The following is a 14,681-nucleotide window of genomic DNA, read 5'->3' on the forward strand; positions in this document are numbered from 1 at the left end:
CCTATAATCCCAGCTACTCCGGAGGCTGAGGCGGGAGAACTGCTTGAACCCAGGAGGTGGAGGTTGCAGTGAGGCAAGATCGTGCCACTGCACTCCACCCTGGGCGACAGCAAGTCTCCCGTCTCAAAGAAAAAAAAGTCAGAGTAAGTGGGTTTCATAACTGCCTGACAAATCTTTAATATGGTGATGTGCATCTTCTTTTGTTGCTGTTTTTTTGAGATGGAATCTCACTGTCACCTAGGCTGGAGTGCAGTGGCAAGATCTCAGGTCACTGCAACCTCCGCCTCCTGGGTTCAAGTGATTCTCCTGCCTCACCCACCTGAGTAGCTGGGATTACAGGCACCCGCCACCTCGCCAGCTAATTTTTGTTTTTAATGGAGACGGGGTTTCACCATTGTTGGCTAGGCTGGTCTCAAACTCCTGACCTCAAGCAATCGGCCCACCTTGGCCCCCCGAAGTGCTGGGATTATAGGCGTGAGCCACCATACCTGGCCAGTGCTGTGCATTTTCATCAGCACGTAGGAAACATGCAGTTGTAGCTCTAGTTTTTAGAAAACCTTGTTTGCATGCCCCCTACTCGCACCTAGAGAAAGTCTGAAAAGCTTTTCCCGAGGTGTCTACCTGGCTCACTCCCACACTTCCTTGGGTCCCTGCCCACTATAAAGATGGTTTCTCCAGCACACCATAATGTTAAGTGTTGAGCACAGACACTTTTGTTTTGTTCACTCATTCATACTGAGAGCAGGCAATGCCTAGAAAGTTGTAGGTGATATGTATTTGAATTAGTTTCTTTCAAGGGAGTAAAAAATATGCAGAATTTTGCGTACTTCTCCCCTCACCTGATGAACACAGGACAGGTTCTGCAGAAAACATGCTGGGCCAGACAGTCTGGAAGAAGTGCTGCTGTGGTATGTGAGGTCCCAGCTCTGCACCTGGACTCCCCCTTCCGCATATTTGCTCTGACAATACTGAGGCTTCACAATTGAACAGAACATTAAATTTTGCAATGTGTTCTTAGAAGCTGGACTTTGTAGCAGGTGAGGTGGGAAGATGAGATTATAATTTAAAATGTTAAATTCCCATAATCCTAACCACCATATAACTTTTTAGTATCAAGACAATTTTTCCAAATTACAGGCTTAATTTTAAAAGACCACGTAAGAGTCTATCCATGGCCGGGCGCGGTGGCTCAAGCCTGTAATCCCAGCACTTTGGGAGGCCTAGACGGGCGGATCACGAGGTCAGGAGATTGAGACCATCCTGGCTAACGTGAAACCCCGTCTCTACTAAAAAAAAAAAACAAAAAAACGAGCCGGGTGAGGTGGCGGGCGCCTGTAGTCCCAGCTACTCGGGAGGCTGAGGCAGGAGAATGGCGTGAACCCGGGAGGCGGAGCTTGCAGTGAGCTGAGATCCAGCCACTCCACTCCAGCTGGGCGACAGAACGAGACTCCGTCTCCAAAAAAAAAAAAAAAAGTCTATCCATATTATGCCATAGTTAAATCAGTATCCTAAAGGCAAGTGCTTGCTAATTCTTGATAATGCTGAGCATGGGCTTTGAACAGTCCACAGTGGCAGTCTCCCATTGCCACTGATTATCATCCTATATTCTCAGCTATAAAGTGGGAAAATGTCCACTTTAAAGAGGTAATGGTAAGATAGTATGTTTAACCCAGGCCTGCCTGGCACATAGAACTATTTTCCTTTTATTGGGCTGAATTTCTAGGATGGAATTTCAGGATCAGGATTGTCTGAGCTCAGGAGTTCAAGACCAGCCTGGGCAACATGGTGAAACCCCATCTGTACCAAATATACAAAAAAATTAGCCAGGCGTGGTGGCACATGTCTGGTGTCTCAGCTACTCAGGAGGCTGAGGTGGGAGGATTGCTTGAGCCTGGGAGACAAAGGTTGCAGTGAGCCAAGATTGTGCCACTGCACTCCAACCTGGGTGAGACTCCCATCTCAAAATACACACATCTGGGTGTGTGTGTGTGTGTAATAATAGATGGTAAGATCTGTGATGGAAGCAGCACATGGGAGGGCCGTTCTAATTCAGGCCAGGGAGGTGTTTTTGAGCAGGCAACTTCTGAGCTGTTATAAAGGATAACGAGGGTTAGCCAGTGGGGGAACACAGCATTCGAGGTAGAGACAACAGCATGTGTAAAGGCACAAGCCAGACAGCACAGGTCTTTCCACAATTTATTCCATGTGGCTTGAGACGAAGAGGCAGACTGCGGGAGGGGAGGTGTTGAGAAGAAGGGGTCAATCATCTCTGGGATGTCTTCTTTGTCATGCTAAGGGGTGTGGATCTCACTCAATGGGATGGTGATAAAGGAGACAGCCGAGTAGGAAGAGCAGCAGGGAGACTAGTTAGAGGTTACTGCAAAAGTCCAAGACAGACACAGAAAGGACCTAAGGTACCAGGGAAAAATTAACAGGGAAAAATGGAGCAGTGGAGGTTGACACAGGCAAGTGGGGCTGGAAAGGTTCTTGTGGACATCGAAGTACAGTTATTAGATGGGCATCTGTACCTACTCCCCTGGTGTTCTTGGGGGGAAAATGAGTTAGAGGTGAAGATCATGGAGCCATGAGTGGAGTCTGAAGCCATGGATGAAGTCATCCAGGGAGCGGGTACAGAGAAAAGAGGGTAGAGAGATGCAGGCACAAGGGGAAGAGTCAGCAAGGGAAACAGGAGTGCTCAGAGGAGAGCCAGGAAAGACTGTTGTCACAAAAACCAAGAGAGGAATTTCAGAGTTGTTTATTCTGACAGGGTCAGGGAAGGTTTGCATCCTGCCTCTACCTCCTTCAAGTGACATGATCTTGGGCAAATTACTCAACCTTAAATTTCAATTTCCCAATTGTGTGGGATAAATAATGTAATGGGTGTACAGAACTTCAAAGGGCACGAGTAAATGCTACATATATGTATATATGCACACATCTCTTTCTGTAGAGCCTAATGCTGCTGCGGAGGTGGAATACAATTAAGAACACAAAGGTAGCTGAGTGTGGCAGCTTACGCCTGTAATTCCAGCACCATGGGAGGCTGAGGCAGGAGGATCACTTGAGCCCAGGAGTTCGAGAGCAGCCTGGGCAACATAGGGAAACCCCTATCTCTACAAATATTTTAAAAATTAGCTGCATGTAGTGGCGCACGCCTGAGGTCCCAGCTGCTTTGGGAGACTGAGGTGGCAGGATTGCTTGAGCCCACTGCACTCCAGACTGGGCAGCAGAACAAGACCCTGTCTCAAAAAAATTAACACAAAGGTAAATACTTTATTGTATGTTTCATAAATAGTTGACCACGTCACAAATACACGTGTAAAAGATTTATGGGCAAGGATGAATGAGACAGTCTCTGGCCTTAAGCAGCTTCACTGCATGGTCAGGGAGATGGAAACACTGAAGGTGGAGTTTGAGGGATGAGGGGGCTTAAGTGTTAGAGACTAGAGGACAGGGAAGAAAAAAGGTCCAGGTCAGGGAGAACGGGTAACCCTGCCCGTTTCTGTTCCATGCACCTGGAAGAGCCAAACCCATGCACTTGTCCAGCTACTGCACCTCTGTAGGACAGGTCATCTGGGCTCCCGCAAGAGGTGCAGTGAGGGGATGTGTGCATGCCAGGAACCCACACATCAGTTGGCGGGAGGTGCCCATTCACTCAAATGCAGAGGGCCAGCTGGGTTGCCCTACGAGGCTTAGTGACCAACTGACACACCACTCTTGACTATAGTAACTCAAAAGATGCTGAAACATCAAAAAAAGCCTTCTTTCCATTATCTCCTTTACCTCATTTTTATATTTTATTCATTTTCTCCTTGTTAAGATGCCTGAAATGTTTTGGAACAAAGTGGGTATGAATAAGTAGAGGAAAAAAAAAAAGGAAATTATGGTCTGTTACTTGGTTCCAGGGAAAATCACCTGAATCTGCACTGGATTAGGTGGTGGTAAATGTTCTCATTTATTTTTGTAATAGGATGTGGTCTTTTGGTTTTTAGATGAGAAAGATGAGGCTCAGAGAGGCTAATGATTTGCCTATGGTCACACAACAAATAATTTGATTAGGAACTCTGTCCAAAAAAATATATATATACACATAAAAATAAATATATTTAATTATTAAAATATATATATATATATATATATATATATTTTTTTTAGAGTCTTGCTCTGTCACCCAGGTTGGAGTGCAGTGACACGATCTCAGCTCACTGCAAGCTCCGCCTCCCAGGTTCTCACCATTCTCCTGCCTCAACCTCCAAAGTAGCTGGGACTACAGGTGCCCGCCACCACGCCCGGCTAATTTTGTATTTTTAGTAGACACGGGGTTTCACCGTGTTAGCCAGGATGGTCTCCATCTCCTGACCTCGTGATTCGCCCGCCTCGGCCTCCCGAAGTGTTGGGATTACAGGTGTGAGGCACTGCGCCCGGCAACAAAATCTATACTGTTAACCTAGTCCCATGAGCAGCACAGCAAGCTACTGAACCTCCGGGCCTGTGTCCTGGTTACTGATATAACAAATCACTCTGAATGTTAGCATCTGCAAACATTTTATTATCTCTCGTTGTGCTGGACTTTGAATGGGATCAGTGAGGCAGTTCTTACTTTGTCCTCAGACAGTGGCTGGGCTGGAGTCATCTTGAAGCCTTCCTCACTCATGTCTGACATTTGATACTGCTGTCAGCTGAACATGTACACGTGGCCTGTGTGGCCTGGGCTGCTTCACAGCACGGTGGTTGGGTCCCAAGAGATGGTAAGTGGCAGCTGCTAATGCTTAAGTCCCGGACTGGGAGATTGGCAGAGCACCACCACCATCATATGCTATAGATCGGTCACAGAGTTTAGATAAAGGCGAGGATAGAAGGATAGAGATGCCACCTCTACTTGGGGCGATGCTTTTAAATCTCATCTACAAAATCTATAGAATAGTCATCACCACACAGTGGACTCCTGCTGTTTTTGTTAACCAACGCTTGTCCTCCTTTTGGGAATTCTCTCCTCCGTCCCTCTACCCTCACAGGCCCTATGGCCATGCTCTACCACTACCTGGAACCTGCCTGAAAACCAGTTTTTTTTTTCCTTGAGATAGGGTCTCGCTTTGTCATCCAGGCTGGAGTGCAGTGGCAGGATCATGGCTCACTGCAGCATTAAGCTCCTAAGTGCAAATGATCCTCCCACTGTAGTCCCCCAAGTAGCGGGGACTACAGGCACGTGTCACCATGCCTGGCTAACCAGACTCTTGATGGCAGCTTTTGAACCCAAGTCCCCATGTCTGAAGATCCATCCCTGGACTTTATAATTTGTGAGCCAATAAACTTCCACTAAAGCAGGACTGAATTCAGTTTCTGTAACTTGTAACCAAAAGTCCTTACTACACCTACTGAGGGTGGTTATGGAAATTAAGTAAGTGTAAAATGTGCTTTTTAACAGCAGGTGTTCAGGAAATGGTTTACTGTTATGGATGAAGTTTATTATGAAGAGTCTGGCTACTGGTGAAGGGATTTTGATTTGCCTAAAACCTCAATGAATCTATGATCTGGTTGGGATGAAAACCAAGGATGCCTGGCTCAGAATCTTTTGCCCTGTTCTGCCTTCTGTATTTCTGTGGTCTTGTCAGACAGACCCACTGCATATAACATCCTATGGGGCAGGTTATGACCTTATGGGTCAACCTGGCCAGGGCTGGCAAATACCTGACATGTGCCCACACTTGAATTCCGTGCCCATAAGAGACACTGCCAAACTATCACATCAGTATTTCCAAACAGTCTAAAAATTGCTGCAGATCCTCAAAAGGCACTCCAGGCAGCCACTACTAAAAGTTCTGAGCCGGCAAGTGAATTGAGACCTGAGGTAGATTTTTAAAATATGGCCGTATTTTGAAGCTCCTCCTGTTAAGAAGAATTTGGGCTTAGCCATGTGACTTTGGCCAATGGAACCTTAAAGATACGACACAGCAAGATCCTCAAAAGCACTTGATGCTGGGCTTGTGTTCTCTGTGGCTTTTGGAACTCAGCCATGATGTCTAGAATCCTGGGTCAGCCTGCTAGGTGCTGGAACATGTGGCCCAGTTGCCCAGCCAACCACCTGACATGTGGGGGAGGCCATCTGAGACCAGCCAGTCCCCAGCTGATCTGCCAGTTCACTTCAGCCATGAGGGTCCAAATAAGAACCGCCACGCTGAACATAGCTCAAATTGCCAAGCCACACAATCGGGAGCTTATGTTTATTAAAGCTACTAAATTTGGGGGTGGTTATACAACAGTCAGTAACTGAACGAAGGCCCATTTACTATCCCTGATCTGGATCAACCTCTCATTTTACAGCTGAGGAAACAGATCTAGAAAGGAAAAAGACTTGCCCAGAGTCATCAACCTGGCTGGCAGCAACAGGGGGAAAGCCCCAGGCCTCTTGGCTCACAATCCAGTATACCCACTGGCTGCTCTATTCTTTCAAGATAGCTGTGAGGATCAAAAATGAGGTTTCCAATCTTGAAAACATCTAAAGACTGGTCCTTTGGGCAGAATCTGGTACCACATTTATCACTATCTCCTTTTGGAGTTTTCAGATGTTAGAAAAATGACAACTGCTGCACAGCAGAATGGATGTTTTTGCTGCCCCAACGTGGTGGAAGGGCACGTGTACGCAGTGTTGGAACCCAACCTCCTACCCGAGGGTCCCGCTGTGCGCTTTCCCAGGGGGGAGCATCCAGGGGCTTTTCTGGAATACCCGATGGGACTCTCATTCTCCCTGTCCAGCCTATGACCTGGTGCCAGCATGACTAGGCAAGGCCTTAAGGGCAGGAGTGAGTAGAGCTGATGCCTGCTACCCCTGAAAGTGTCTTCCCTGCTTTTCTCACGGTCCTCCAAGCCTGGCATACTAAGGAAGTCCATGGTCACAAGCGCATGATCAACCTGACCGTCAAGCTCTGAAACACTGAGTTCCTCAGTAAAGCACGTTTGGGTAGGGCCTGCAGCAGGCATAGAGCACTAGGCTCTGGGGGCACAGGGATAGTGCCCTAGTGCTATTATGCCCTCAGTGCAAGGTTCATTCAGCTCTAAATCCCATTCTTTGAACTCTGCCCAAGTTCCAATACAGGCTAGCAGCTGTCCCCCATGTTTTACAGATGGGGACACTAAGAGCTAAGGGCAGTAATGACTTGCCAGGGTATTGAAATGGGTCTGCTAGAGCTGACTCTGGCCTTCTGGACAAGCAAAGATGTGGGTACATGGATTGGTGAAGTATGTTCCACTGAGAACTCTTCAGGGAGATGAGGCACTCGTTGTGGACCGAGCCCCTTCCTCTGTACACCCTCTTCATCTCTCCAAATTGAAGCCTTTGGATTTGACTAAGCTGGGCCAAGGCCCAGCCCAATTCCAAGGCGCCTGTTTCTCACCCCATGCCTGTATCTCATGGCCTTAAGGTCTCAGCCTCCACCATGGGCTCCTGACAAATCTCAACTCTCTCCCTGCTGCCCAGGGTCCCTAGCAGGCAGATGTATGGGGACTGTGATCCTGCTGGGGCAGCTAATACTCAAGCAATGGCCAAGCAGGGATTGGGGCCTTTGGCTCAGGTATGAGGCCAGAACTCTGGCTGCCTTGGGGCTGGCCTAGTCAGGCCCCAGGAGAGCTTGGGAAGACCAAAGCGCAGAGCTACACTGGGACCTCAGAGTGCTGGCCTGCCAAGGATGACAGGCAGGAGGACTGCTCAGTGAGAGAGACATGGACAACAAAGACTTCCCTGTGGAGTTTGAGCACTGCCCAAAGCCTCCACCCTCTACCAAAACCTAGAGCCAAAGCCCAGGGGGAAGCTTCTTTAGAGGCTGTAGATCAGGTTGGTTTGAAACGGGAGTTTTCAATAAGGACTCCAGCAGATCTGCAAACTCTGAGCAACACGTAAAGATGGAGGGAAAACCTAAAGCCCTTTCTGATGATGGGATTGAATTCTGTGTTGGGGGAACGATGAGCAATTAACGAGCAGTCGGAGGGTCTGGGAGACTTCTCAGAGGTGGCGACACCACAGCAGCAGCTTCATCCTGAGCGGCTATTTCCCAGGTAGAGAAAGTAGGAGCAGGAAGAGTGCGTGCCAGGCCTGGAACAAAGCCTATTTCTGGGTGCTGCCCTCCCACAGCTCCATATCAACGAGACCAGCCTAAGTGGCCACATATGAATCCCGCAGCTCACTGGAACAGAGTGGGAACTTGTAACCTACGAGTGATTAGGAAAAAAAAAATTGCAGTGGCAGTTGATTCTCTCTTGGGAACTTGAACATGGGGAAAATGGATCCATTCACTGTGAGGAGTTAAGGGGGAAGGAGGTGACATTAGCAGTACACAATGAGCATGTGTAAGAAGCACATGTTTGAAGGAACCCGGTTGATTGTTAGAGAACAAATGTCTAGATGGGTGGCCCAAGACAGGCGCAGACAGGCTGCGTGTTTCTTGATGCAAACTTCCTACTGCTTGCTGTCAGTGGAGTGCAACTCTATTCCTTGCTACCAAACCTGCCTGGAGTGTGAAGAACTTGTGTGGTTTGTGAGGCTGAGATGTAGGGTTTGTGTCAGGGGCAGGAAAGGGGTGGTGACAAAAACAGGAGAGGCTGGAGTAAGCAGGATCTTACACCCCACATTCAGGAGGAAGAGTCAGTAAAGGGATTTTAGGCAGGGAAGGGATACGTTCGGAAAGACTACATGGCTGCTGGGAGATGGTATAGGGCAGAAGCAGGAGACTGGGAAGCTGGTGGGAGGACAAAGTCCAAGTGAAAAAATTATAGTGTCCTCAGCCAGAAGAGAGAACGTACACAGTGGCAGACTCCAGAATCCTTTTAAGAGCTGGGAAAGACCAGACTTAGAAGCCGGGGAAAGAGATAAGGTCTTGACTTACTATGGGGTAAACCAAGTGGGTCACAACTGCTTGACGCTTCAGCCAGCAAGCTGCTCCTGGGCCAGCATATCCAACCCTCCCCAGTGGCCCCACTGGCCATTTTAATCACCACCGAGGACACTAAGGTCCAGATGGATCAGTATTAGGCACCCCAGACCAGCTTTTTGGTGGGCAGAAGGGCTGGGATATCTTCATGAGAAAACACAAATCATCCCATCTCAGAGCAGGTTGGGATCCAATCTCTTTATTGTCAGGGTCCCCTCCCTGTGGCCCCCCGCCAAACCTATAGAAAAAACCCAAGCCTGGGAGTGTCCTGGGGAGGGGAGGCAGTGTGGGGAAACTCCTGTGCTCTACCCTCTGGCCTGGGCAGTGCAGACAGGGAGGGCTCATGGGGAAGGAGTAAGCCAGTAACTCCACCTGCAGAGGATATGGCACTGGCTGGGATGCGTTGGGGGAGGAGGCACCTGCTGCCAGCTTTCCTCTGGTACCCGCTGGGGGGTGGCATCCAGGGTTGGGTGCCCGGCTTGAGGCCTGGGGCAGCGATGCCCTTCACCTGCTGGTGGCCATTGCTCCTGTCAGGCTGAGAGAGAGAGAAACAAAGAAGAGACTAAGGCCGAGAGGAAGAGACCCTGGTGCTAATAACAGGGGTAGGGAAGAAAGGATAGAATGAAGTCTGGAGACAGAGATACTCTTGCACTCTGGCTGTGGCCTCAAAATTTCCTGGCCATGTAACCTTGGGCAAGTCTCACCTGCTCTTTGAACCTCCATTTCCTCACCTGAGCCCATGTAACTCACCTGTGAACTATTTTAACAAGCTTTGGCAAGCATCAGGCACAAACGGGTGTAACAGGACGGCTGGATATGGAGGTTTGTTTGCATTCCAGACAAAACAAACCAAGAAGTTCCAAAAGAAGACTGCAGCATATGTAGAATTTTCTAAAGTTCTTCTTGGGGCCTTTGCTGGTGGGATTCCTTACTACAGCATAAATGTGTCATCTATCCAGACACCTCCCTGGGAACACTGGTGTTTGAGACCTTTCTCCACCCAAGGCACCCCAAAGGAATGGGTCAGAGAGTAGGCAGAGCTAGGTGTGTCCTGGCTTTCCTTCAAGGTAGGGCAGAGTAGATGGTAAACAGTGGCCAGAGAGTGGGCTTTGAAGCCTAACACCACTGGGCTGAAATCCAGGCTCCACCAATTACTACCTTATCTCCCTGCCCCCGTTAGTGTCTGTTTCCACATCTATTATATTGGTACAATCATCAGCTTGTGGGACTGAAGATGAACTCAGAGAAAGCAGGTGTAGCTCCTGTCATACAGGGCATTTCCTCCCCATGAAAGAATCAAATCCCAGCCCCTAAGCCTGACACATACGGTCCTTCACAATCACCCTCTGATGCTAAGCAGAGTCCTATACCAACTAGCCGGGCACTGCAGCCACAGGAGGCTCTTGGCCTCACCACATACCAAAGACTGTCACAGCTCTGTACGGCTAAGGCCATTCCCTTGGTGTGGAACATTGCTCCCTCAATCACTAGCAGGCTCAGCTACACATCATCTCTTCCATGACCTGGCCTCGCTCTATTGTTATCCTGCTCACACTAGGTGGTAATGGCTCATATCTTCCTCTACCAGACTAGGAGCTCCTCAAGGGCAGAGACAGGCAACACGGCTGAGTGTGTTGAGGGAAGGAACCGTTGCTAGGCGGGCCCAGCTGGCCCATCTACAGCACCTGCTTCCCCAGCATGGCAAGCCCTAGGAATGAAGGGGTGTGATGGGACAGCTAAATATGGAAGGGACTTCATTCTTGGGCACAGTCAGTGCTACCAGGCCAGGTATGCTTCATGACACTTCCTGCACAATCCAGGGAAAAAGCAACAACCTCCACTTCACTGCTTCCCCACCCTCTGCCCATCAGGACAGGACCCCTGTACCTGCTTACTGCAAGGCCCCATCATCCGCGTCTGTGTCCTGGCTGTGTTCCTGATAGGGAGGAGGTAAGAGAGACCACACATCACTCACTGCAGCTCTGAGTCCTGCCCTGAGCCATCTGTCCAGAAAAACTTCAGGGTCCAGAGAGCATCTAGAGGACACAGTCAGAAGAGGCAGGAACAGCCAAGGGGAATGACTATGGGACCAGCCAACAAAGCTGGCTTGGAAGCTTGTGAGGGTGGTCTGAGGAGTGAAGGGTGTTCTGGGAGTCGCAGGAGCCCCATTTCTGTGCATAGACAGCCTGCATTGGAGAAGGCTGAAAGCCTTATAGACTGGTGAGCTCCCCATCTCTGGAGGCATCTAAGTCTTTGTTAGGCCCTTTATGGACACTGCTATGCCTGAGCAAATAAGATGAAGGATCAGGCTATACTGAGAGATGAGTTGGGCATAAGGCAGACCTCCTAACTGTCACGGCCATGAGCCCATCTGTTCTCATGATAGAACCTAGCAGTGCTGAAAGGGAGAAAGCTGCAGACCCAGCAAGTCAGTCTAGACTCCAACCCTGGTTCAGTCCCTATGAGCTGATTCCCTAAGCACGCCACTCAGTCTTTGAGTCTCGGTTTCCTCACAGGGTAAAATGTGGGAACAGAATACTCTGCATAGTACAGGGCTCTTGTTAAGGTTATGTGAAGTTAGAGAGTGTGGTCTGGGTCTTGGTGCTCAATGAGAGTTCATTAAGTAAATGAGCAGCAAGTACACAACCCATATCCCACAGACTCAGAGTTTGGTCTACCCTCCCATTCAACATAAGCTCCTTGTCAAATGGCCTCCCGCCCTCAGCCTGAATAGTTCTAGTAATAGGTGGGGAGCTCACTCCCTTATGAGACAGCTTTTGCTTCGTGCTTGAGCAGCAACGGCTTTTAGAAAATCCTCATGTGAAGGTGACACCCACCTCCTGGGTGTGGCCTCCACAAGCCACCCCAGCCCTGCTCTGAAGCTCTGCAGGTCATGTGTGCTCTCTTATGTCCAAATCTCCCCTTCTCCAACTCATGTGGAAACCGGAGGCCAGAATGCACCTGCACTTAGGGGAGGTCTGCCCTAGGCCTCAGTGGGACTTCTGATGGTGTCTGAGATAGGCAAGTGCCCCCTGCTCATTCTTCCCTCTTTCCCCCAGGACCGTTAGAACCCCTGGGAAGGAGAGAAGAGGAAGTTCACAATGAGGGCAACCAGCTCAGGCTGCCCGTTGCCCTGTTGGTCTCCTGAGAGTAGGAGCGCAGTCAAGTCCCAGTCGTGCCCCTGGCCAGGCCCTCACCAGCTCTTCCTCGCTGTGTGTCAGCAGCCCCTCCTCATCGCCGTCATCTCGGGTCCGTGCTTCTCCCTGGGGCAGGCCTGCCTCAGAAGTCGTGTTCTCTTGCGGGGCTAGTGGCCGGCTGCCGCTACCGCCACCACCGCCGCCACCGCCGCCACCGCCGCCGCCGCCACCGCTGCCGCCACCGCCACCGCCACCACCACCGCCGCTGGCACCACCTCCATCACCCTTCTTCTTGCCATCTTGAGGGGAAGGGGAGGAGGAGGGGAGAATAAAACTCAGCCTGGGGCAGCTGTCTAGGGCAGCACCTTAGCAGAAGCTGGCCTCAGCATGGTGAGTGCAGGTGGCTCGGGATCTGCAGGGCCACCCTAGCTCCTCTCTCCCATGTATTATTTCCCCATGCTCTGCCCTGTGCCCTGGTCGCGGAGGTAGGTGAGAATCCTCAGAGGCTGACCTGGATTGGCCTTTTGCTCCGCAGCGATCTGCTCCAAGCGGCTCAGCAGGGCATCGATATTGGACTTGATCTGTGTCAGCTCCGTCTTGATGGCCTGCAGCTCACTGCTCTTTACTGGGAGTGGAGGGGGGACAGGGCTGTCATCTATGGGGCTGGAGGCTTGACAGTAGCACAAAACCTCAGCCCTGTTCTTTCAACCAGGAAAGCAGTTATTATTTTTTTTTTCCCTACTCAGGGAAAAGGTCTCCTCCTTAGACTACCTGGCATCCATCCCTACAATGACAGTGAACACTTCTGAACCTGGCTTTCTTTTCTCCCGATATCTCAACTCTGAAAGGGACCCAGGAAAGACAGGAGCACAGGTGTGTATGTGTGGTGTGCTCTTCTGTGCGCACCTGAGTAAGAACATGTCTTCTGCAATCTGAATTCCTGCGTGCTTAGTTAAGCAGTACGTGTGTACCAGAGTGAATGTGGAGTAGTGGGCCTGTGTAGACCCGTCCTTATCCTTCCTAGAGGAAAGATGGCATCATTTCTTCACTGGGCACCATATCCAGCACTGGACCCTATGTACCCTACCCAACCCACCCCCTCCTCCTAAAACAGCTGTCTCCTCACAGAAATGCATGAAAATACGTGATTGTGTCAGAGCAGCTGAATTGTGGAAGATTTTTTCTTTTATCTATTTTCCAATGTAAAAAAATGTCATTCTATTATTTTGCTAATGATAAAAAAAGACGATACAGTTACTCACACTTGATCTTGGCTGAGCTGGTGGTGATGGCTGTGGAGCGGGCAAAGAGCTTGACAGGTATGTTAGTTTTGACACGCCGGACCAAAGGGACTGTGACCCGGGGTCGCTTCACAGGGACTGCCCTGGGCACTGGCACCGGCGACAGACGGCCCCGGTAGTCGAAGAGCCTGTGAGGGCAGATGGGCCAGAGGCTGCAGCATGGCTTGTGGCCACCAGGCAGGTATTGCAGCTCCAGCTCCAAATGTGTGTGGCTGGTGAGGGGCTGGGAGGCCTGCACTAAACACAACTCTGCAGGCTCCCAGCTAGCCCTGGAGTGAAGAGGAAGGGCTTTCCGGACCCTGATGGCTGTTGGGATCCTCACGACCTCACTACAACCTCTCCAACCATCCAGGCCAAGTAAGGGCAGGCAAGGCAGCAGGTGGTAGTGGTTATACCCCATTCAAAAGAGAAGACATCCCTGGGTCCCCTGACAACCAGGCCTGCTCTATTACATGACCTGACTTCTGCTTGGTCAACTGCCACCCCAACCTCTGCTCCGAGTCTGCAACTCTCAAAGCAGCACAAATTCCCAGCTAGGAACAGAGAGGTATGGGAGTGGGGGTCAACTGAGCCTGCCTAAGCCTCAGTTTCCCCATATGCCAAATGAGGACGGCTACCCAAATTCAGTGTCCACCCAAGGGTACAGTATGAAAGAATTCGGTTAAAAACACACTTTAGAATGTGTTAATAGATGAAAGGTCAGGGTACTGAGACCCTCAGCTCACGAGCCCATGACCTCAGAGGCGTAAGACTGAAGTCTAAGCCCTTTCCTTACTTGACCTCCTTAATCACCACACCCTTCATGCTCCATTCCAGAGACAAAGGCCAGGGGCCTGGGACAGTATCAAGGTCAGGCAGCTCAATCAGACCCCCCAAGGCTCCCAGGCTGTGCATTGCTCCCAACCAAAGTCATCTCCCAGCCCTCTCCCGGAGGGCTTCCTTTCCAGCTGACCAGGCAGAAACTGAGTAGGCTGAGAAGCAGTCTTTCCCACATCTGCTGCTACCACCTTTTTCAGGGAATTACGGCCGTAGGGGGTATACTCCATATCATTTTTCCTGACAACAGCCAGGAAATCTGTCACCACTGGGCCAAAGCCCCATTCCTTGGGGCTCCTTTGTTCAGGGAGCCCCTCCCTGGAGGTGGTGATGGCTGCAGATGGAGAGTCTCTGGGAATGGATCCAATCCCAGACCCTGCATTTCTGCCCCCAAGGGGAGGGGACGGCTCTGGCCTTGGTCAGAATCACTGAACCACAGAATCCCAGAGCTGGAGGAGCCTGGAGAGACTTGGTGCAAGCCCATTTCACAAACTGGGAAGGGAATT

General features: G+C 50.2%; 1 protein-coding gene across 5 annotated transcripts in view; it reads right to left on the bottom strand.

Annotated features, from left to right (window-relative positions):
- Positions 1-9,094: 9,094 nt before the first annotated feature.
- Positions 9,095-14,681, bottom strand: part of RALY (RALY heterogeneous nuclear ribonucleoprotein) — a 79,292-nt gene continuing 73,705 nt past the window's right edge. For 3 of the 5 annotated variants that reach the window (XM_025398469.1, XM_025398466.1, XM_025398467.1), the window contains 3 exons: positions 13,321-13,487; positions 12,570-12,683; positions 11,656-12,357 (listed from right to left, as the gene is read on the bottom strand). In XM_025398469.1, coding sequence (XP_025254254.1) covers positions 12,038-12,357; positions 12,570-12,683; positions 13,321-13,487 — 601 coding nt within the window. In that variant the 3' untranslated portion in view covers positions 11,656-12,037. Of the gene's footprint in view, positions 9,457-10,808; positions 10,858-11,655; positions 12,358-12,569; positions 12,684-13,320; positions 13,488-14,681 lie in introns of those variants that run through there. The other 2 variants (XM_025398470.1, XM_025398468.1) reach the window with 1 other exon arrangement.

This window comes from Theropithecus gelada, chromosome 10 (assembly GCF_003255815.1).
Source record: "Theropithecus gelada isolate Dixy chromosome 10, Tgel_1.0, whole genome shotgun sequence".
NCBI lineage: Eukaryota > Metazoa > Chordata > Mammalia > Primates > Cercopithecidae > Theropithecus > Theropithecus gelada.